This window comes from Pocillopora damicornis, chromosome 6 (genome assembly GCF_964200805.1).
Source record: "Pocillopora damicornis chromosome 6, jaPocDami1.2, whole genome shotgun sequence".
NCBI lineage: Eukaryota > Metazoa > Cnidaria > Anthozoa > Scleractinia > Pocilloporidae > Pocillopora > Pocillopora damicornis.
Window position 1 is genome coordinate 16,311,100 of NC_142675.1, and position 24,831 is coordinate 16,335,930.

At 37.4% G+C, this 24,831-nt stretch overlaps 1 protein-coding gene across 2 annotated transcripts; it reads left to right on the top strand.

The window, feature by feature from the left end:
• Nucleotides 1-1,709: 1,709 nt before the first annotated feature.
• On the top strand, nt 1,710-23,980 carry LOC113668768 (dual specificity tyrosine-phosphorylation-regulated kinase 1B). 2 transcript variants are annotated; one of them, XM_089209279.1, is made up of 9 exons: nt 1,710-1,860; nt 11,480-11,541; nt 12,331-12,536; nt 13,658-13,846; nt 15,094-15,241; nt 16,429-16,715; nt 19,876-20,022; nt 20,186-20,326; nt 20,853-23,980. In XM_089209279.1, exons 2-9 carry the CDS (start codon nt 11,505-11,507, stop codon nt 21,813-21,815), a joined length of 2,118 nt encoding a protein of 705 aa, XP_089065405.1. In that variant the 5' UTR covers nt 1,710-1,860; nt 11,480-11,504; the 3' UTR covers nt 21,816-23,980. The 2 variants fall into 2 exon arrangements, with proteins under 2 accessions (XP_089065405.1, XP_027040518.2); XM_027184717.2 differs by lacking the exon at nt 1,710-1,860 and adding an exon at nt 4,246-4,641.
• Nucleotides 23,981-24,831: the final 851 nt, after the last annotated feature.

A 24,831-nucleotide genomic window follows, 5' to 3' on the forward strand; every position in this document is an offset into this window, starting at 1 on the left:
AACTCGTATTTAATTATTTCGTTCTTTATTTTTTTTCATACCTCCTCGTTAGTGTTTTTTTTTTTATTAAGTTTGTTAGCGTTTTTCTTTGTCAGTTACACCTTTACGCACGTTTCTCATACCGCACATTATTTTACAGTCTAGTTGTATTTAAAGCCAGCTCCTTTTACGCATAATCACTTTTTAAGTCAGTTTACCTAAAGTCGTGCTTGGCGCAGTTCTCTGTGTATGAGTCTTCAGTACCTATTCAAATTTTTTTTACTTTGCGAGAGCTAATTATCATGCAAAATTCCCAGAAGAGCGAGGCAGCCTGTGCTGGAACCAAGATCTCTCGAAAAAGCATCGCATACATCAAAGTTCAAAGTACAATGCCAGAAACTACGTAGATATCACACTCTTTCTTCAGCTAATTTTTTTTTCCTGAATTGACTTTCATTTCATTCCCTTTAGCTTATTTGTTATCGAAAGGTGAAAGAGTTAGAATGTTTCAGCCTTGCCATAGTAACTGACTGGCTACTAAAGAAAGACTTTGAAAAGAGACAATGTCAGTAGAGGTTTATCTGACGACACAAACAAAATGAATCAAACAAACAATTAAACAAATAAAATCACAAAGGGTGTGACCTCCTGATCAAACTGTTTCCAGATCAGATATATGTTAGACTTTACACGGACGTGTCCGATTGCACATGTACTTCCGTTCGTGAGGCTGCTATGAATAAATCTAGTCGAAGTCATCTATCTAAGAGCGTTGCCTATGGAACCTGCCTCTCGATCTCTTTCTCCTGATTTTCTCTAGTTACTATGCCATAAGCATGGGTCACTACCTGGTATAGAGTTTTCAGACATACATATTTTACGCAGGTTTATCAAGAATGAGTCCGATTCTTGTTTAACTAACATATGATGAATTAAATGAAAACGAGTTTTCGTAGGGAACATTTATCTATCATATCGGAAGGTGGACCGGTAAGATTGAGGCGCAGGTCACGACAAACAATGGACTTTCAGATAAGGGGTCAAAAGGGGATTTACGAGCAAATAGAGGGTGGGGCTGAATCTCGTAGACGGATCCTGCTGTGTAACTGCACAACTTCTTCGCCGTGGAAGGTCCGGGTAAAAACTGGTGCGGAGTCACTTGTTGTTTTTTTCCTGTTTGTTTTTTTATCATTTGTTTGTTTTTTTAATTTTCAATGATGGTTTTTTATTCATATTGACAGCAAGATTGTTTATCTGAAATCTAATATTATCTCATTCATAACAGGTCAAAGCAATATCAGAAAATAGTCACTAGCTCGTCCTCTGTTATAAATAATGCATGTTTGCTCAAAACACGTGTTTCCCAGCTGACTTGAAGATAACTCGCATCATCACCGACAAGGAAAGTTTTCTCAGATGAGAGAATTTTACGGAGCTCGGAATGGCGTTATATCTCAATGTTTCATATTCATAAGGAAGGCGGTCTCTTTTTCGATTGTTTATATGAGTATCGACAAGACGAACTTGGCCTTCAGCCAATGGGATGGAATTTTTTTAAATCTTTATTGTCTAAGAGTACTTGATTTTATTCTGTAACTATTCAAAATGCTATCTTAATACAAACCAGCAGGTTGTCACAGTCATGTCAAGTGACTTTAAAGTTCAAATCCTGTCATGTATCGGCTGAGTACCATGGACATACAACCGTGACACACGGGTGCGTATTTGTCAGTTCGCATGTTACATGCGGCACGTGTCCGACGTCTTCTTTCAACACAAAGCGCAGCAAAAACACGCGAAAGAACTTGGATGCACGAAATATTCCTTTACTTTGAAAATAAGAAGAAGATTTAGAAAGAATTGCTACACTTCAATTCCTTGGTGAGTTACTATTATTTTAAAAACTGTTTTGCCCCAAGCCTTAGAGACTATAATTAAAGAACCCTCGATCATGTGCTAGTCCAATCAAAAATAGTTATTAAATCAATAATCTCGAAATTTTTCACATAGTCAAAATTTACTAGTAGGAAACATCTTGTTGGGAACTTCTCGCCAAATATTTTGTGGTTTAAAATTAGTTTAATGCGTTTTTAGTTTAGTGTGATGTATTGACATTAAGTCTTCCTGTTTCAAACTTTCAAACACTTCCGTCGTATAATGATCACCTGTCCAAAGGTTGAACAACCTCTCCCTCGCCGGGGTTGTTTATTTTTATCATGAGCCTTTGGTTTTACGAGCGATTTTTTTTATCATTTACCATATCTCTAGACCAACTGTAAAGTGTATTTTTTTTTCATATGACCAGTAAAATAAAGCCGTCAAGGCGAAACTTGAATCATCGCGTTGTCGCGTTCAGGACGCAGTCTTCCAATCGCTCAGCTCTGTTCTTCCTTTATTTACCCATAACAGACGCATATCGGTGTGCGCGCATAGGGACACTTTTACTCAACTTCCGGTATTGAGAAGAATTATTTCATCTCTTCTTGTCGTGAAAAGCGGTGATATACTTTTTCCCACCATTTCTTTGACTTTTTTTTCCTTTGACAGTTTTTTTGGGGTCGAAGTCGCCTAAGGATTTTCTATTGCTGTTTGAATCATACTAAATAGCAAAACAAAAAACAAAAAAAACAAAAAAAAAACTTGTAGAAAGTATATAAACCTTTATTTCTTGAAGATAGGGTAGAGTTGGAAGCGTTCACTAAACGCCAAACCTTCATTATATATAATTAGGAAGTTTAACAGGGGGCTTACATTTTTACTTCAATACCCTGTTCCTGGGAGCTGGATTGTAAACGTGAAAGTAAAAGTGGGGCGAGCGAGAGAAAGACGATTCGGGACTACTTTTGAAATCCTCATCAATTTTCTCATGCCTATTTACTGGTTCTTCTCGATCCGGAGAGCATTTCAGAAGCTATTTTCATTTAGGTTCTTGCTCATAAAATCACGCGCCGCTTTGGCGCGCTGATAAATGAAGAACCATAAATACCTGCATACTGCACGTGTAGAAAATTAATTAAACTCTATGGTTAAAAAATTTCGGGCTAAGTAGGAGTACCGCACTAGTTTTTAAGGTACACCTTTTTCGGAACAAATTGTTGTTTTATTTCTTTATTTGTTTACTTTTAATTGATCTATTAATACATTTACTATTTAGCATAATGTATGGGCCTCTAGGCTTTTACGTAAGCCTTGATTAACATTGAAAGCAGAAACTGTAGGCGTCTGAGTGGGCGAAGCGCGGTGTGCAACAAATGAATTGTTTGCTGTAAAAAAAAAAAACAGAAGCGTTTAAATTAAAAAAATTCCTTTAAGTCCCCAAGCGAGCTTGGCAATAAGTCTTTTTTTCACTGAGGTTCCAAACATTTTGCAGAGTGGGTTACAATACCATCCCTTACTCGTGAAAAAGAGTCCCTCGTGAAGCAAAGTGACTTTTCGAATCTTGTTTTAATAAACACTAAACTAAGAAGGTGCATAATGTCACCTGCAAGGTTAACCGGAGAGATAATTTGAGTTCGAGACTTTTTTTGTACATTCTTTTTTATTTTCTTTTTTCTTTTCGGCAGAGGAAGCGGGTGGGGAACGGCTTGCGAAACTGCCAATTTTTTTCCACCTCAGTTTCCTCCCCCCCCCCCATCCCCCCCATCCCCCCATCCCCCCCGCCATTTTCGCTTCCGAAAAAAAAATCTACACATATATTTCTAAAAGTTCATTTTGCCGTTATTGAATTCATTCGTTTGAACGAATATTTTTAATTTGGATGAATGCCTTCGTTGTTGGTAGGTGGAAAATTAGAGTTATGAGATCATCACCCTTTTAGGAGCCGGCATGATCACATTTTGACATGACTCATACTCACGTTTAATGAAGCCAGGAATATCTTAATTCTCTTGTCAAATGTTGTTAAACATGCAAAACCACAGAAATACTCCTGTCACGTATTGGAAAAGAAGTAATTTCTTTTTAATACGAACCTGGTGAATCTAGAACTGTCGAAAAATTACTAAAATGAAGTCAGTTTTGTTACTTTTATCTTTCCTCTCGTTTTGTCAAGTTCACCGTGTTTGCTTCCTTTTGTGAGAATTTTTTTCACTTCTTTTTATTGCTGCTGCTGCTTAAAAAAAAACAAAAAAAAGAGGTTTTTAGGCTAAAAAAGACCACGGTTAAGCTTGCTCTTCGTCGTTACTGATTAAATGTCGAATTCTTACAACTCTTCGTTTTTGTAATTGACATTGTCATAGCAACAGTGCGTCGCGTCATCGGGTTTTTGTTACGACCTCCTTTCAACGGTTTTATCGGACAATATTTCGTTCGAATTTCGAATTTTTTTAACGCCGAGCAATCGATCACCGTATGGAACTTCGGTTTCAGTTAAGAATTTCGTTGAAAAGCTTTCCTTGGACAAGTCAGGAGCTTAATAATTGATGTGTGAAAAGGACTGGAAAAGTTGTAATTGGGGAGCGGTTCGATTGATTCAACTTCAACGTGATTGCTGATTCAGCGCGCGATTTTTGTTTTTTCGGAAGAAGGAAATTTTGGTTGAAAGACAACTTTTTGGGGATCACAGGATTGTTAGCCCTTTGCTTGTGCTTATTCTCAACCAGAATGGATTTCTCTAAAATCTATGCGCGTTGAGGAACGAAGAGTGATCGTTGAATTTCACAGGTAAGTCCGTAGATGCGAGATATGAAAATATTTTTTCGCGAAGGACTCTCTCTTAAGAGAAGTTTTTGAATTTGGCGGTCTATCTTGTCTGCTCGGGCTCCAGATCGCTCGGAAACTTAGTGAAGATAAACCAAAGGGTTGAAGTATTCACTGAGCGGCCATGAGATGTGAGAGATCTCCTTGTAGACTCAAGGTGCTTCCCAAGAGCTGAATACTGTCAAAACACCCTTGTGGTTTATTTTTGCTAAAATGTTAATGAGCGAGCTCTGTGACAGCAGCTTGTGCGCACTGTTTGCAAAGTTTATAACGTAATATATGTTTCTAATAGGAAAGGTTATGGTTTGTTGGAAAAGGATACCCGTTGTGCATGTGAGAATCTGTCTTTAATTTACCTTGACTACTTGCGCGGTATTTTACATCTTTCATGGTGTCAGCTGCGAAAGTGCGATCTCGAAGGAGGTTTTGCTGTTTGAGAAAATCTATAACTCTGTTCTAGTCCTAAATCTGTTGATAAGTGTGGGGCGAAGTTTAGAATTGTCCTGAAAACCTTCTTGAAAGCTTTTTGCAGCCTTCTTCGTCGTTTTGAGAAGAGGGTTTCAGAGAAACTATGCCTGATAGAGATTTTGACGCGCGGCGAACTGTAGATTTTAAGTCGCCAAGGACAGCCTTACGAAGGGAAATTACCTGGTGTTATTGTCTGTGTTGTCGATCTTCCAGGTCTCAACTGTTTGAAATCAATATTCTTTAAGATTTTGAATAATTTTGGGCGGAAATGTGGTAGAAGAAAGCAAGATCCTGATGTTATCGGTTGGTTAACGTCCATTCGTTGCGCAACCGTAACTCGCTTTGTATGAAAGGTCCGAAAGTCTTGAATTGTTGGCGGTCCTCCCGACATACAGTGTCGCTTATAATCATTGTTCATTGTATGGACGCCTCAAATCCGAAAAGTACGTCTCGCTATATACTTTCAGTTTCGGTGAATTTCAACCTAAAATGCGACGAGAGACAAAGTATGAAACTTTGGAACCTCGTTCCATGAGTACGAAAGCGTCGATGTTGGCCCGCCATGTTTATAATTTCATTCATTTGAATTTTCGCCATAGCTGCCTTGTCTACCTTGATATTTCCTGTATGAGACCGGTTTTGGGTTCAGATTAGCTTTTAAGTCCAGTTTAGTTGTTTAGAGTAAATGCCTACTTCGTTAGTGAGAAAGATAAAGTTCTATCTGTATTGCTCTTGCTAGTTCTGTAGTCGTCTTTCTAGAAATCAATGACTATTGGGCTGAAGTAGCCGACAGTTCGGTGCGTGCGGCTGGCTTCTTGTTTATTATCCTGTCGCCTTCTCAGAGTAGAATGAAAAGATAAGTCGTTCTCAAATCTTTAGTTCAGATTTCCTCAGTGTCTGTAGATTGTAACAGTTCATAGAGTCGTAGATGGGTTTCCATAAAGACAATTCGTTAAGCCATTTTGCGCGGCGAGCGGATTTCAGCTTATAGACGACCTCTTGACATGGCTATGCGAAAAAAAGTATTCGATTGCGATGTCGTGAGCATTTTCTGAAAGTGTTCTTGTTCTACTGCAAGTGCTTTTCTATGAATTTGTTACATTGTCTGCGATATGTAGCATGTTTTAAAAATGCTAATATGTATACTTATTATATTCTGTTATTAATTCCACAAGTATTAAGCGAGGAACGAAATTACACGGTCCATTAAGTTGGTTTATCTTGGCCTCTTCTGTAGACAACGATTGCGCCAAAATACTGCGTGTTTTGATGTCACTCAACCATGTGGTTGCTTCCAACCCAAGATGCAGTCTCAGAATTGTACTCGGTGCTCGAGGCAATGATAAAACAAATTAATGGCAGAAGATTAAATGTCATTTCTTGTTCAACATTACATCACTTGTAGTTTTGCCTTCACCGATCCAGTTTTTCTAAAGAACTCAAGTGGACTTGTCAGTATATTGTTAAGAACGGTCAGTTTATTTTTCCAAATAAGATAAACCTAATAATCTTGGCAGAGAAATTATTTTACTTGAAAGAAATGAATGCAAGATCAACATCATTCAGAAGACCAAAGAGTGACTTGCTTACTTTTTGCCTTAAGATTGTGCTCAGCAAAGTGTATCAAACCAGGCCACTGTTGTTCAAAGGTTGGTGAATGCTCTTCACTAGGTAAATCACTATCCAGTAGATAGCACAGTACATTTCTTAAAAGTTATCCATGAGATAGTGATTTATCTGTTGGATAGCATTATCTATTCTTTGAACAACTGGGCGCAAGAACGTTCCAACCTAACAATAGAAAACTATTTTCAACTCTGATATTGGTACTTGATTTTTGATCTCAGACATTTTTTTTTTTTCAATCCAAGTAATATTTTTATCACAAAATATCTTTGTAGAAAGTTTTTGAGGTGATTAAAAGCAATAATATTTGGTTCTGAAATCGCAGCAAACTTCAAAGTAAATGGGTGTTCTTAAAAAAGCCATGTAGGTTTAAAAATGTTCATAGTGGTGAGAGAAGGGATTTATATTTAGCAAGACAAATCAATTAGTGATTAATTAATTGTCTAATGATGCTTTAAATATTTTTATGGCTTCAAAATTGTAATTGAATTATCAGAGTCAGCTTTTGATAGTGTCCAGGAAATTTCAAATGATCCACTAACTGGACTGTAATCCCATTTTGAATTATGTTTTAGGTATTGTTGGACAGATCTATTAGAAAAACAAACAAATTTCACTTGAATTGTTTACTTGACAGATTAGTGTGGACTTGATTAACAGTAATTGATTACTGAAATAGTAGCTGTATTGAATTCTTAATGCCATTTGCAGTTTTATTCAATGGTATTAATTCATTTTCAGTTCTGAATTGTAAATTAAATAAATCAGAGGTCTAATTTAATAATGGTGGAGTGGTTTTAATCCACGTACAAAAACAGCTGTGAACACACTTTTCACCCACTCCACAAAAAATCACTTTCACTCCATTTACAAGGTTTGTAATTAAGAAATGAATTCACAACAGATTGGATAATGTAACAGGAGAACGTACTAACATACAACTCCATTTCTGAATTAAAGTAGCTCAGATCCAGAATTCCCAGATCATGGATGCTTTCATTAATATTGTAATATAAGAGTTGGATGCTACGAAAGTTTCCTGTTTACTTTCGTCATGTTACTTTCAAAAGTTAAAAAGAAACATTTGCAATTAAGTGGGGAAGTTAGATGTACCTCCTTTCAGACATTTAAACCCCCAAAGAAGGAAACAAAATATAACTTAAGGGTTAACATTTCACTATATAAAACTCAACACCGTCCTCTATCTCTTGTTAAAGAGTTGGATTCAAACTTAAAAAGTCTCTTGAAAGCTGTTTGAGTGAACTTACATTATAATGCCTGGAAGACAACTGTTTAATCAATTTGAAGTTGAAAAATAAGGAAATATCCTCTATCAAGCTTGATGTTAATTAACATCTCTTTGTCAGGCAATGTGGCACATTTTGCGGGTTGAAGTGAAGATTTTGGTGAGGTAAAGTGTATTTTAGCCGATTCAAATGTTAGCGTGATTTTTTACCCTGTTTTGTTTTTTATTTTCAGTTTTAATTTTCTCAATGCCCTACAAAGAAATAATAGCAGTAATACAGGCTATGTTCTTGGGCTTTAATTTGATTTTGGCCCTTCTTAGAGTCATTTTAATCCTTGCCTAGGGAGCCTGCAAACATGAACTAAATTGGTCTACTATATATCATTTGATAACAAGTGTCATTGGGAACTTTCTGGTACTTTTTATTTATTTGTCTTCCAGAGTATTGTGTATGATATATATCCAACTAATAATTTTTAGAACTGGTAGAGTGATGTCCTGTTTCAAGAGTGAATCCTTTACTGAACAAGTCTTTTTTACAGTTACTTGTTCATGTGCACCCAAGAGAGGTTTTTGTTTCACTTAAGAAAAGAAGGTGAAAGACAGAACATGAAATAAAAGAGAAATGTAGAGTTACACAGTGGACATGACTTGAACCATTTTGTTAATTAACCAAGCATTTTAAAAACAGTTTTGTATTTCTGAGCAGTGCCATTGATACTGATAATATGTTTAAATATCAGAACAGTGGGTGGTTGTAGGAAACAATTAGTTGTTGGTTTAAATGGCTGCTGTCAGGGAAACAGTTACAAAAATTAACCGTTCAGAACCCTTTGAGAACTGGTGTCAAGAGTTGAGGTTTGAAATATTTTGAACCCTTCTTGATGTTGATCGATCAAAAAGGATAAAGGATCAGAAATGTCTGACGTGTGACTCCAGAATGCAAGCTAATGCTGAATCTATGTCTGTAAAATCAAAAGAAAGTCAATAAAATCTTGCATGAGGCCAAGCTTTTATTTGACAGTCAGATTTACATGTTTTGTGATAAATGCAATAAATGGCCTGTTTAATTATTGTTTTGGATTGAAAGTGTTTGTCCATTTTGGCAGTCTCAACAGGAGTTTCAAATCAACTTCCTAGTTGATTATTTATGAAGAATCATAGCATTTTTTTAAGAATTTCATTTATAACCAAACATTTCCTACTCAGAAGTCTTTTCTGTAATTCAAAGTACACAAGAATTAGTTATACTGTAAGTTATATAGGTAATTTCCTGTAGACAACATTCTGGAAAGTAGTTTAAAATGGCAAAAATGTGATTAAAAAAATCATATCTGTTCACAACTGCAAAGCAATTCAGTTAGCTGTTGTATGTGTGTTAATTTTGTTTTAGGTTAATTAAATAGTCATTGGTTGAAATCTAGATTTATAATTTATGTGTTTCATTCACTTGTTGGTCACAGAGCAGGGAAAAATACTTTGGGGAAGTGGATATTCTTTTCTCTCTATTTACTCAGGTAACAAAAGAAATTCATTTTTTCATTTCAGACAAGCATTGTTCATAAGTCTTCTCTTGTCATAACTGCGTGAATTAAATCGTTTTATGACCAAGTAAATACCACAAAAAAGTTAAAATTTCATCACTATTAAACACTTTTATACCTTGTGGTTGATATCCTGAAAGGTCGTGTGTGAAATTGAGTAGTTTTTTTGTGAGGTGTGGCTCAACATTTTAGCGTGGATGGGGCAAAATTTATAGTAGTGACAAGAGGTTCTTTCTACCCTGAAAACTTAGGACAATTTTCTACATCAGTCTGCAAAAGGTAGTTTTTCATTAATGTTTAACATTTCATTCATGGTTGTGAACATTAAAATTTATGTTGTAGTAATCCTTTACACTCAAGGTGTGCCCCTGTATATAGTTGATGGAAAAATGCAGGCCTTGGAATTCACAAAAGTTGGTCTTGAATTGTTCAATTTTTAGCTTGTATCCAATCATGCTTAGATCGTATTTTTTAAAATAGCAGTAGAACTACCCAAAAATAATATTTTTTCTAATGAACCTTTAGTTTTAAAAAGTTGTTCATAATACTACTCTGTAGAGATTTCCATTATTAATTTGTGAAGCTGCTTTGAGGAATTAATTTATTGAGCTTAATGTTATACAGAAATCTGTCATTTTCATTTCTAACCTACATGTAAGTGTGAGTGAAATTATTTCTCAAGTCTTTTATATTTCTCGGCAGTAAGGCTTTGTGTGCTGATAGTCTTAAATTTAGCCTTGTGAGTTAGGTTAAAAGCATGAATTGGAAATCAAATACATTGCATTGTACCCAGCATGTCACTATTTGTGACGTTAAACTGGATTTGTATCAGTCCAGGGGGTCTCTGTGCAAGCAGAAGAAAGAAAATGCCTACAACAATCATCTTAAGTTACATAAACCATTTATTGGAGAAAAAAGGGCAAACATTTATTGCTGTAGTCTTTGTATTTTTGTTTCAATTTTAACATCTGGCAGAAAAGATAACGTAACCCAACTTTTAAGTGTACGGTACTTGACAAATCGTTTTGCTCAAAAGTCAGTCTTACAATTTGCTTTTCAGTCTGTTATGTTGCACATAATTTACCCCTAAGAATTGTCACCAGTTGAGAGTAAAAAAAGCGTCATTTTACTATGAGATACTTTTCACAGCATAATTTTTATAGCATGGTGTGTTCTTGGTTTACCCATGTGTGCAATTCTGATTATGCTTGATTTTACTTGTCACAAATGAATGACACCAATTAGTGTAAAGTACTTCGTTTGAGGCCCTTCTACTCTTGACTGATATTGCTGTGGTAGAATTATTTGCTCCTATGTATTCACGTACCTTCAACCCTTCACAGTATTCATATGTTTTTCCTTTTTTTGTGTGTGTGCCCAATTGAACAGGTAGTGTCCTTGCCCGCAGTAGTTTTATTCACATTTTGATGATGACAGATATGTTCATGGTTAATTTTGAAACCTGCCATTCAAAGGAATTGATTAGCGGTAGGATTATGCTCTCTCTCCATGCGCCATTAGTTTTTATGGTGCACGTGGGCTAGACATGCCATTAGGGAAATTATTTTTGATATAAGTGTATCAGTTGTAACCTATGAAATCTTATGATAGTAGTGGTTTAGAATCTTACCAATTTGTTGTTAATATCTCCCTTTTTTTCCATTGAGTTTGTCTTTTAAAATGAAATCAAAATCCAATTAATTATTTCATTAGCTGTTGTGGATGTCATAACAAAGTAATGTTAAGGCTTTAAACTTTGAACCAAAATGAAGAAAAGGAAGAAAAAACAGACATTGAAAGCATTTTAGCCATAACAAATGCATGTGCTTTTGACACAGGTTTCTGCGTTTGTTTTGTTCCAATATTTTTGGTGTTAAAATTGCCAGCATATGAATCAGGATTGTTTCTCTTTGAGCAGCTAGGATGTCATGCTGGAGTAGGTGATGGACATTCCTCCTGGGGGTGCAACTACTGATAGAGGTCAGTGTATATCTAAAATATTTAAATTCCAGCACAGAGTCAAGTATGGTAACATGATTTACTGTTGATAAAGAAGCCACCTGGTAGCTTGTACATCTTAAAAAATTTAGAATGAATTTTCCTGTCTTCTCCATCCTCAGTCTTCCTTGTGTTACCTTGATTTACTGTTTCCTCTTTTGTTTTTTTCCTCGTTGAAGAATTATTTGACAACTCTTGTGTGTTGAAAGTAGTTTCATACAGTGCAAAAAAAAATGAGGACAAAGTTTGATGTGCATGTAGCATCTTCACAGGAACATTTACAAGAGCATTCCAAAACAATTATCTTCCAGGCAGGGAAAATGGAGGTTAATTGCTATTTTCTGAGGCTCTTGTTACAGATCTTTTGCCTCTGTGGTTTAGTTTAAAATGTTAAGACAGCTTTCCATGGGCTGTGCTTTGGCAGAACCCACGTGCCAGAGATGACAAACTGTGTGTACTTAAATAGCTGTGATTAAATGAAATGTCTTTAGAGCTGGGCATCTCAGAATTCAGAGACAGGCTTGCTAGTACTTGGTAATTCTCTAAAGAACACAACTTTTCTTTCAAGTTGTTCCATTAATGTCAGAGCTTGTCAGGACTAGTTTGAATAATGTTCTTGTTGTGGTTACCTTCACCATCTCAGAAACGTCTGTGCTTTGTACTGGCTGATTCTCTTGGCTTCTTTACTACTTCTGTTGCTATGTTACTTGGTAGTATTTTTTGCAGTTCTAATGTTACTTGTTCACTTTTTCTCTCCGCTATTCCTTAAAGATGGCAATGGAGATCAGACATCCAGAGTAGCTTCTGACATGAATTACGTTGCTGGAAACACAGAAGACCAACCGGTAGATGAGGTGGATTTTGCTGGAGTTCAAACATTCTATGGCAAGATCCCAACTACGTTTCGTGACCCGAGCTCTGCACCCCTAAGAAAGCTCAGTGTGGACTTGATCAAAACTTACAAGCACATTAACGAGGTAGTGTGGAATGTCCAATGACCTAATTCTTAATTTGGTTGTTAATTCTCCCTCTAGCTGCTAAACATTTGGTGTTAGATCAAAATAGCAACTTCTATGTGATAACTTTGAGTATTCTCGTCACCTGTTTGCTGGATAAGTTATCAACATTGTAGGGAGAAGTTACATGTTGATCACTTCTGGGAATCACAGAATGAACCTTTCCACCTTGAGCCTAACTTTAAATCTGGGGTTTTCTCTTAGTGAGTTGGGATTTGAATGCAGCAAGACAGAAGCTGTTTTAATGTATTACAGGAAGTAGATACTCTGCTTACTTCAGATGACCAAATTTTTTTTCAATCAATACTTTCTCATTAAATCAAACAAAAATTAACTAGCCTTGTAATCATGTGTAAAGCTCTTCTGATAAGGGGAAAAAAACAGTCAAGCATTTGCTTTGAAAGATACACTTTGATACAGTGTAAGTGTGTGCACTCTCTAGATTTGTTGGTCAGAAAAGAGGAGTGTTTCATAATTATGATAAAAGTAGTTATAATGATAATAATAATTATAATAATGGTGATGATAATGATAATAATAATAGTAATTATAATGAAAATAATAATAATAATAATAATAAGATTAATGACAAGAATAATAACTTTACATTTAGAGGCTTAGAGTAAAACACACAAAAGTATACAAACTGATTAACCAGTGTCCTTTGTTAATATTAAATGATTAAAAACTTAGAAATTTGCCTTTGTTAAAAACACAACATGAAGATGATTTAAAACAACACCTGAAAATATCCTAAACTACAGCTACTGTATAAATAAAATAAAAGAAGTCTGTAAGTGTATTGACAAAGAATTTAATTACAAGATAAAGTGATATAAATGCCTAGAACTATTTTTAAAATGTTGAAACCCCAAGTTCTTAACGCTAGCCAGATTTGGTTCACTCATGTTGCTCAAGGTGACTTTTTGATTGAATTTTCAAGAATTAGAGTTATTTAAAACAAGATTATATCTCACGAGTCGGGGAAAGAATTCCAATTTTAGTTTTTTTATTAATTTTTGAGTTGTGTATATTCAAACGGGACACTTGCGTCATCATTATAACAATGTTTATTTGTTTAGGTGTATTATGCCAAGAAGAAGAAACGCAAGGAGTTGGAGAAGAATGATGAAGGAGGCCACAAAAAAGAGCCGCGACTGCACAATGATGGCTATGACGATGAAAACTTTGATTACATCATTAAAACAGGGGAGAAGTGGTTTGATCGCTATGAGATTGAGTCTCTCATAGGAAAAGGCTCATTTGGCCAGGTAAAATATAAATTTTTTTTTTCTGTTTTTTTCTCTAATTTACGCATGTGTAAATCACAATCAGCACTTTAGTAATAATATATTTACTTATGTAAAGGTGATTGTTTTGTTATTTTTCAACACGACTGGCATGCAGAATATTTATTTTAATTTTCTTGATTATTTTTTGTATTTTTCTTGCTGAATGTTTACAGTAGTGTGATTTGCCCAAGTTAGGAGAAGTTGAAAGGCAATCAGAATTAGCTTTTAGGGTGGAAAGATTCCAACTTCAGCATTACAATTACACAAAATTTGATGAAAACAGAGACTAATTTTTTGCCCTATTCAGGCTGACTCACAAACAGTCCAAATATTTTTTTGGGGGTTAGAATTTGGGTGAATTAATAGTCAGCATTTTTAAGTGTTTTTCTGTGATATGTAAATGTGCAAATGCTTAGGGTTTTCCCCTGCAATTTCCAACTTAATATTTAACATATATGTGAGCAGAATATTTGAGTAAATTGTGGAGCTTCAATTTTTTTTCCAATATATACAACCATGTAATTTCTTGGTTTCTACTGAAGCAGTAGAATTTATGTCATGTTTTCAATATTTGAAATAACTTTTCATTTTCATGTTTTTACCCCTGAATGAAAGTTAGAGTATCTAGTAAACATAACAAAGTGTTGATTTCATTTATTATTCTCTCACTGGTATGTTGCATTAAACAGAAAAAAAAAAACGAGAAAAAAAAAGCTCATGATTTTAAAAAACGCAACATTAGGGTAAAAATCGAATAAAGGGGGTAAGTTTCTGAAGAAACTGGTAGCGTGACAGTGGGGGGTTTTAATAGAATAATTTTGTTTTATCAATTGATTTGATGATTTAAATCGGGCACCCTAAAAAGTTTCTAAAGCTGAGTGTTAGCACTTCGTAAGAGCGAAGATAGTTATGGAAGTAGAATCGCTCTGACGAAGGGCTTCGCTTGAGACGTCAGCTTGGAAACTCTCTACGGTGGCCAACTGGAATTATCGAGTCATAACCAGACTAGTTATTTGTTGTCTTTGTTGTTTTCTTTCCCAATTTGAAAGCATACAGGCTTCTTTGGTCACAGCACACCTTTAAATATTGTTTCTTTGTGAGTTGATCGTGTACTTTTGCTATAACAACAATGTATTTCTATTTTCTTGCGTTTAGTCTCTTGTTCAGAGCGGGCAGTAAACTTATTTGACGGTGTTTTCTTCAATTTCTTTTAAAACTCCTTATAGGTGTGCAAAGCGTATGATCATCAGGAAAACGAATACATCGCCATAAAGATAATAAAAAACAAGAAGCCATTTTTGAATCAAGCTCAGATAGAAGTTCGTTTGCTGGAGCTAATGAACTCACACGATCCGGATGGAAAATACTACATCGGTAAGAGTAACCAGGAAACAACCAATCAGTTGTAAGAAAGATATCACAATGAGCTAATGAAAACTCGCCATAGTAAAACATGCAGACGGACTCAAGCGCGGGAAAACGCGTGTGACCAACTTCTTGATCAATTCAGGTTCTACAAATGATTGGTTGAGAGCTTGGTGCAGCAAAACAATGACATCACAGTAAGCTAATAAAACTTGCATGCAAACTTACCTGTAAACTGTTGCATTTCGATCATAAAGATGCATTTGGAGTAGGTTGATTTAGAACAAAGTCGATATGTATGCTCGGTAGTCTTCGGGGATAGTCTAAGTTTGTTAAGTAGGGGTTTCAGTGGATGAATATGGTTAAACTTTCAAAATTTTGAAAAATATCGCCATTTTTATTTATGTAGACGTTGATATGGATTCATAAGCTTATTAGTGACATGCGCAGACGTTATTCAGCTTTGTCACGAGTGTAAACATTTGAAATTGTTATACGATTGTGTGACGCAAAACCAAAAGTAAATGATCGCTATGGCCAATCAGAACGAAGGACAATATCAAGAGCAAACTATACCAAGCGCGGGACAGCGCGAGTTTTTTAGTTCTGCATCTGATTGGTTGAGAGACAAGCGCCAGCTTGCACAACCAATCTCAGAGCAGAGCTGGCAAAACCAATATGATCGTGGATTACTCTGGCTGCTCAATGTACCCCTTTCCTACTATGATCAATCAAAGGAATTTCTCCTTACGAAATCAATGAAATTCTCTAGCAGTCACTGATGAGAACAACTGAAAATATCAACGAGGGAATAGCGTTAAAATTCACACGTCTTATACTTCTTAAAGCGATAGTTAGTAACAAATGTATGGTAAACTACTGCCACTAGGGTTTAACTCTTTGACCCGTAAGAGTGACTAACATCTAATTTCTCCTTACAATATCACCCCTAAATCACACATTAAGGCCATGAGAATGAAGGAAATGATCAGCAACTAAAGAATTTCTTGATTTTTAAACAAGTTCTCCTCTTTAACATCATAGGCAAGGTATATAGGACAGTATGGAGAATATACATACTGATGTTATAGTGTAAAGGGTTAACACCTGCATAAGACACAGAAGGGAGATTTCACCTTGCTTTTACTGAAATACTCTTCCACTTCATTGATTTTGTTTATTTGATCTCTCAACAGTGCGGCTTAAGAGACACTTTATGTACAGGAATCATTTGTGCTTAGTGTTCGAACTGTTATCGTACAATTTGTACGACTTGCTACGAAACACGAACTTTAGAGGAGTGTCATTGAATTTGACGAGGAAATTCGCGCAGCAGATGTGCACCGCGTTACTGTACTTGTCAACGCCTGAACTAAATATTATTCACTGCGATTTGAAACCTGAGAACATTTTGTTGTGCAATCCTAAAAGAAGTGCCATCAAGATTGTGGATTTCGGAAGTTCATGTCAGCTTGGGCAGAGGGTAAGAACGGTATCTTTGGTTTGTTCCGTCTGTTTTGATAATTTTTATAAAATAATTTTTTGCGTTTTTCCAATTATGTAATTATTGACAGCACATTTTGGTAGCAGTGAAAAGCGCGGGAAAAATCATGAAAGCGATATTAGGGTTTTTTTCTTTGCCGCTGATTGGTGGCAAAGTCAAATTCTTTATTATTATTGGTTGAGACGTGCTGCGGGGTTAAGTTTGAGACAAACCGCCTGTGAAAAGCACAGGGAAAAATCTCTTTTTTAATTATGTAGTTTTTGACAGAACATTTAGATGGCAGGGAAATGTGCGGGAAAAAACGTGAAATTAATATTAGGGTTATTTTCTTTGCTGCTGATGGCAGCAAAGACAGATTCTTTATGCTTATTTGTTGAGACGTACTGCGGGGTAAAGGTTGAGACAAACCGCTGGTGAAAAGCGCGGGAAGAATTGCGAAAGCTTGTTGACGATTATTTTTGAGGCTGACTGGGTGCTGTCAGATTTTCTCATCAAATTGGTTGAGACACGTTGCGTGTTGCTTTTTATCGTAGCGAGCACGGGAAACGTTGCTTACACCAAATTATTTTTAGTGACCTGATTGGCTGAACAGGCGACATCTACACTCGCATATTTTCCAAAAGTTGTGTTGAAGTCTCGTCCAGGGAAAGCCCTCGGACTTGAAATGGTGTTGACGGTGTTCTTACAGGAAAGGGATGTGATGGCTGTCAATAATTGAGTCATATCGAATATGCACCACGCTTGCTAGCACTTATCAATCGTTTTGCAGCGGGAAGGTAACACTCCATCTCGATTTCCAACACATCATCCGACTTCAGTGTATTATGCCCTCTCTTTCTGGATGGAAAGCCCGTCCATTTGTAAGTTACGCTCCCTTTCCTCCCCCTCCCCCCCCCCCCCCCCCCCACTCACCCACCTCCTTTTCACTAAGCTTTTTGACATGTTTTCCTGTTAGCTCGCTGGAACACAGGCTCTATGGTTGAGAGAAGCGCCGTGAGAGTGAAGTGTTTGGCCTTTAGTAAACTCTCAGATTGAAGTCTGATTGTCGACGTTATTTGTTTTGCTTTTATGGACTCGTCAATCGACTGGTGGATATTTTGTTTTTAAGTCTACTCTGATTGCATTGGCAAAGTGATTGTTTTCGAATATCGCTAGAGATCTGTTGGAAAGGTCAAGGAAAACCGAACTGAACACAAAATAAACAACTTCGATCTTTCTAAAGCATATATTTTTTTTGTGCGAATGTTATTCAGTCAACGGACTAGTGCAGTTTGTATTCTATTTAGATGAAATCTACAAGTATCTTCTGTTACGTGTGAAATTTTGCTCAAGCTCTTTTGTTGACAACTGTGGGTGCAATGTTATGAAATTTCGATGTTTGACGTTTCAGAGTCTGTAATGTTGAGGTTTTCATCCTAATATCAATTAATTTGTCGGAAATTGACTCGTGCTTATTGATTCTCGAGGGCTCTTAGTGTATAGCCGAACAATTTAAACAGAAAAGGAAAAAAATGTGGCTTTCCTATTGTCCTAAAAGCCTTGGAGCCAGAGAAAACACACCCGCGCGTAGCAGTGTTCATTGTGATATCAGAGTGAATTTTCTCCACACTTCAACGCGTTTGACGATGACAGCCGATTCATAATGAATTAGGGGAACAAAGGCAAGCAACAATACTTCTCAGAAGTACCGACATAATACGAATTAATATTTAAACAACTGTTGGTGAACACGGACCAATCACAGCGCGTTGTCTTGTACAAACAGAGCCGTGTGGTAATTGAAAAGTGTCTAGGAAGTATGCAAATCAACTCTGCTGAATAAAACTTGCCTCCTACACCACACATTTTACATTATTGATTAAAAGCAAGGTGTTTTGAGGTAATTTCTGTCATTTCCATTTCTTGAAGTTCTAGTATTTAAAGTTTGTTGTGCACGAGACTAGCACGTGTCTTAAATCTTAAATGTACGCGAAAGAAAAAAAAAAAAAAAAAAAAGAAAAAAAAACGTCGGAGGAATATTTCGCAATTACGACTTTAGCTAATTAATTACACCAACAAATAGATTGTTGATGCGTCTTTGTCGCTCTCGAGCCATCGATTGTGTTTAAATTGCCTCAACGTAATAGTTTCCTTTTCAAAATCTTTCAGAAGCCCTTTCAAATCACGAAATGACTGCAATTGAAAGTGAAAATTCCCTCCGGGCTTTTCGACGAGGCCAGACTTTCTGGCGACAATGTTTAGCAGGTGGAAGCGAAATGCTGGCCTAATATCAATTTTTTTGTAGTTAAAAGATAACCTCTATACTTCCAACCTTACCGCTGTAATGGACTGTAAAGACCTTAGTTAAAATTTTATTCAATTCAGTTTTCCTTTGAAAAAAGAATCAGGCTTATTCTTGGTAACAGCAGTTTCCGTGCGGGCATAACTTTCCCGCAGTTAAGACTTCCTTTGGAATCAAGGCGGAAGAAAACTTTGACAGATAGTTTTAACTTATAAATTGAAAAGTTTTTGACCAAAAGACATGGACTTCCTGCTGTCATCGTTATTAATAGATTTTTGTTTGAAATTCTGTCGTACTTTTATCCATCTTTCCTCTTCTCATAAACATTTTACGTCAATTATTCGAATCTCAAAGCAACTAAGCCCTTTTTCCGACTTTTCTGTCAAAATGCCCACGGTTAGCAACGTTTTAATCATAATGTTATATATTTATGTTTATTTATTCGTTCATTGATTATTATTTTTTTGCGTCTGACATAGCGCTGCAAATACGAATATATTTTTAGTGTAAACTCTGTAAGATCTTAGTTGATCAGCGTTTACTGTTATGATTGCGTTTGCAAGCTTCGTGCGTCTCGCATTTCGTCAACGCGCTTTGCACTTCTCAGGGACCGGTCGTTATGTGTTGCTTGATTTTTCTTTTTGGGGGGGGGGGGGTGAAAGGGTCGAAGGATTTTGTTTGTGCTACTATAAAATTGAGCTGATCCCCCTCTAAGGCTTATTATATTCCAATGATCCTTTAGTTCACGTCCATTTCCCTATGATGCTCGATTTCCTCTCGCGCTTTTTTCGCGTTCCATGTTAGTGGGTTTTCATTTTGGCTTTAATTCTTAATTCTTAATTCTTAATTCTTACGCAGATTTACCAATACATCCAAAGTCGGTTTTACCGTTCACCGGAAGTACTTCTAGGCGTGCCTTACGATCTTGCAATTGACATGTGGAGTTTGGGATGTATTTTGGTCGAAATGCACACCGGAGAACCACTCTTCAGTGGGGCAAACGAGGTGAATGAATGATTGTTTTTTTCTAAGTAACAACTATTACTCTCACGTAAATGTGAATAGTTATTGTCCACGACGTCAAAAATTAAAATTTTTCTGTTGTACTTTTAGTTTGAAATATCCATTACGTCCTTATTCTCATAGTTATGCTGTCTTTCTTCTTCAGTTTGATCAAATGATGAAAGTTGTCGAGGTTTTAGGCATTCCTCCAAATCACATGTTGGAAAGTGCGCCTAAAGCTAGGAAGTTTTTCGATCGCTTACCAGATGGTACATACGCTTGTAAATCTAGTAAGGACGGTAAAAAGGTAAGACAATCTGTAAATATACTAGAGACAGAAAATTAGTTGCAGCTTTCCCCACTGCTCCACCTTCTATCTTTTACCTCCTTCCCTTCTTTTCAACCCCCTCACGTTTTCCCTCTCCCTTCTCCTATCTCTCACACCCTTCCCCCCCCCGTCCCTTCTTGCTTCCCTTTGTCCTTCCTATCACCCTCCCTCCCACGGTCTCTCCTTGTTTTGTTTCCTTTCTCTCTCCATCGTTCCCTTTATACGTTTTTCCCTTTCCACCATCTCTCTTTCCCCGTTCCCGCCCTGTTTATCTCCCCTCTCTTTCTCTTCCTTCCTCGCTCCTTACACGCCAAGTGAAGGAACTTGACGTATTCTAAAATTTTGCCATGACCATGTAAATTGTGGAACTCATTGAGTTTACGACCTGTATTCCAAAGGTATTTTAATGGTTGGAGAGGGAAGTCGCCTATCCATGGATGGCAGTATATATGTCCTTTGCCTTTTCAGAAACATTTGCTTAAGCGTTTTGTTTCCTTTACCCAAGGAATACCGACCGCCGGGAACAAGGAAACTACACGATATTTTGGGATGCGAGAAAGGCGGACCGGGCGGCAGAAGACAAGGAGAATCTGGACACTCACTTCAAGATTATTTAAAATTAAAGGACCTTGTTTTGCGCATGCTTGAATATGACCCGAAAGCTCGAATAGCGCCGTACCAAGCTTTGCAACATTGCTTCTTCAAAAAGACTGCTGACGAAAGCACAAACACCTCGCATTCAGCGAATTCTTCTCCCGCCTTGGGAGGTACGACGAATAGAACTTCAAGCACAACCAGCACTGCGGTGTCCAGCAGTGGCACACGCGCATGCTCCGACCCCACTGTGCACGCGACTGTGACGTCATCTGCCATGGAATGCGACAGCCCAAGTGGAAAAGGACCACAGACATGGGGCAATGGGGGCGGAGGGATGTCATCGCAATTTAAAAGAACTAATGAGAGAACTTGTAATAATTCCGATTCGAGAATCGCTGGGCAAGGAATTCAACAAACTGCGACGTTGCCAGGGGCTCGCAGTGAAGGCTCGTCAGCCTACAGCTCCGCCTCAATTAACACATCTCTTCACAGCGGCGAGGCAGGACGAAGCCAGGGACGAGACTTCGGTGTCAGTGGAGGAGTATATTGCAGCTCAGAAACTGTTTCTAATTACTCGTCGTCTTCATCTTGCAATTCAATGACTGTTGAGCCTCATGGATCAGCTGTGGGTAGCTCTCTCCCCCCGGAAGCGTTTACGCAACTCAACTACTCTGCAACGAACTTGTCACTTAATCCGGGGGAACATGAAGTTAATTGCGTGGGATCATCCACGACAGTTCCTAATTCGGTGGCTAATCCGCGGGGGATTTCAGTGGGACACCGGAGGGATTTTGTACGACAGCATTCACCGGGAGACGAATCCCCTATGGTTGGGGTTTGCGTTCAACAAAGTCCGGTGGTTAGCAATTAGGGATCCCGAAAAAAACCTGGCAGTCGATGACATACGCGGTGACGACGCCCACCCGCCTGGTCCTGCTCTGTTCCGCTGCCCTCTGCCCCATAAATTTGCGGGCAATGTTCCTCCGGTAGGAATTTGAGGGCCGTTTTCTTCTGTACACCGTAAGTTGCCTGTATAAGGGGAAAATCCCCCTCCTTGGCGGAACAAGGGGCATAGAATACCGGGTTTTCGACTACGGCTGTCCCGCCCCCTTTGATGCCTCCAAACCTCCAAAAATGGCGTCAACGCCGTACAGTGTTCTAAGCATGCGCTTGCGATGCCAGCCGCTTAATTCTTATCTCTTGTATAGACGTGCAGCTACTAGCCCGTGCGCGCTTGCCTTTTGACAGCTAGCTGCTGTAGTTTTCGTCTTTTTTCGATTGCCTTCGGGGGAAATGCGTCTGAAATGATTTTTTCTGATTTGGAATGGTTATGTGAGTTTGGGGAGAGTGTTTTAACGTTTTGTCTATTCCTTTCGATGATTATAACACTCCTCAACACGACATGAATTTTTCCAACGTTCAGAGTGAAGCTTGACTGTTTTAAAACAGAAAATTTGTCATACCTGGAGAATTTGTTGTTGTCTTGGAACTTCATTTGAAACTTGTTCGACTCTAGGGATTTGTTTAGTCTTGGATGACATTTTTGACCCAATTAATTTGCTTCACATTTTACCGTTGATGTTCATATTGTTTTGATGTGCTCAAGTTTTTAACAGCTGCCAAATCATTGGTAATTGAAAGAGTCATCCTTTTTTTTGCCAAGCTTCGATGATGCGCAAAGATGATCTTTTGTCATTTGTTTTTATTCTGTTTGGACTCAAATACTCGTCCATTTGCTACCTTTTAAAACTTTGTTTTTATTTGATCATTTTTTACCTGGCAAGAGAAATCTTGTGTGACAACTCGCAAGTCTTGGGAATTTTTTGGTGTTCATCTTAGGCCAGTCTGTCAAAATACGGTTAACTTATTGGGAGTCTGTTCGTGTCACGTTTTCGAAGCTGTGTTCTCAACCAAAAAATTTTGGTTTTGTAGCCACGTAGCAAAATAACACTATGTAATACTGAAGTCGCACAGAATCGTGATCAGCCCTTATAAACAGCATCGGAATATGTTATTTTAGTCTCGATTTACCATATTTTATTGATAATATTTCATGTAATTTATTTATTTATTTTAGTGGCTCTAGGACCGGCATGAAAACGTTCGATGCGAACAGACCTCGTCCCCCGTCCCCCGTCCTCTCCCCCCCCCTTTCCCCCTAGGAGGGCATCGATTCTTTATACAGTTCGTCGAAAGAATTGAAATTTTGGGGATGGTTGAACATGGGATGCTTAAATTATTTATTGAATGGAAAGGAAATGGGAAATTTGTGAATAATCGTGTTGTTTCTTTGGTTAGACGCTCGCTTTTTTCCAAGTCAGGGGTTCGCGCAAACTTCATTCGAAAAAGAAATTTACTTATCCGTTCATCATAGATCGTGTGTGAACACGCGTGACCTATGCGTGATGGAACAAGGTTTACTCTTATGCTTACGTGACCATGTGTTATCACGCAAAGTGATGTCACAAGGAAATGTAGGTCTGCTCCTTGTTAATACGTTAGAGGTAGGCTGTTAAAAACTGGCCTTCCATCAAATTTGAGCTGGTAAATTAATTTTTACTAGTCGGAACTTCGCAGCTGCGAGACCTTATCTACGCGTTGGTCTTCTGTTTTTAAGTTTTACTTCTATCACCTGCAATGGTTTCAAAAGGGTTACCTTGTGGTATCATTTCTTTTTTACTTATTTCCACTTTTAGGCAGAAATTCTGCTGTGCAATTTTATTTTCTAGAGCAGCTAGCTAATGATGTGTTGAAGCTTTGTCGGCTCTCTTGCAAAAATTTTAAAGCCAGCGTTTTCTTTTACTTTATTTAATGGCACAAAATGCGTGCCTTTTGGCTCTTGCTGAAGCCTGACTTAACACCAAAAAGCGATTTAGGCAAGAAATCAATGAAAAAAAAAAAGATGTACATTTTAAGAAAAGATAGTATACTGTAAAATATTGTAAAACTTTGATTTTTAACTGGAGTCTTACAAGACTTAATAAAGTGTCATGTAAGTCTTTTTTTTTTTAATAAAAGAAGATGTAAAGTTTCACATCAAGGTATTTTATTATTCTTTAACCCTTAAACTCCTAATAGTGACTTGCATATAATTTCTCCTTACAATATCATCCCCAAATCACACATTAAGGTCATGAGAATAAAGGAAATGGTCACCAACTAGAGAAGTTCTGGATTATGAAACAAATTCTCCTCATCAGCACCTTAGGGAATGTATAGGGAACAGTATGGAGAATATGCATACTAGTTTTAGGGAGGAAAGGATCAAAGGCAGCTAAGCACTTCACCACAGGAGACCTGGTGGCCTTGTGCATGGTGCGCTGGACCAAGAGTTCCAGGTTGTGTTGTGTACTTGAGCAAAACACTTAACTGTCCCAGTGCCCCTATCCACCCACGAGTATAATGGGTACCGGCGAATTACCAAGGAAGGCTCTTGAAATGGTGGGGTAACCTTCTGATAAACTTGAATCCCATCTCGTGGGGGAGGGGAGGGGGCATTATAACTTTTCTTCTACCTCTTAGAACAACCAGCAGCATCTTATTTCTTCTCACAGTATTACTCTGATTAAAATATTAAGGTCATGAGAATAAAGGAAATGATTTCCAAGATTTGGATCGCTAAACAAATTCTCCCTATCAGTATACTAGGAAATGTACGGAGAATGTATGAAGAATGTGCCTACCAATGTTCACACCTAAAGTGTGAAGGTTAAGGCTCAGACTATGGAGACGCAAAAGGCAGCGTAAGGAGAATGCAACTTTAGAAGATGCGCTTTGCAGTCAACCTTAAGTTTTTTCCTTATCACTGAAAGTTGCACGATCAAACCTTTATCGTTGGAAGGCGCTCGATCGCATCACCACTTCTAGTAATATTAGTTCCGTTGGAA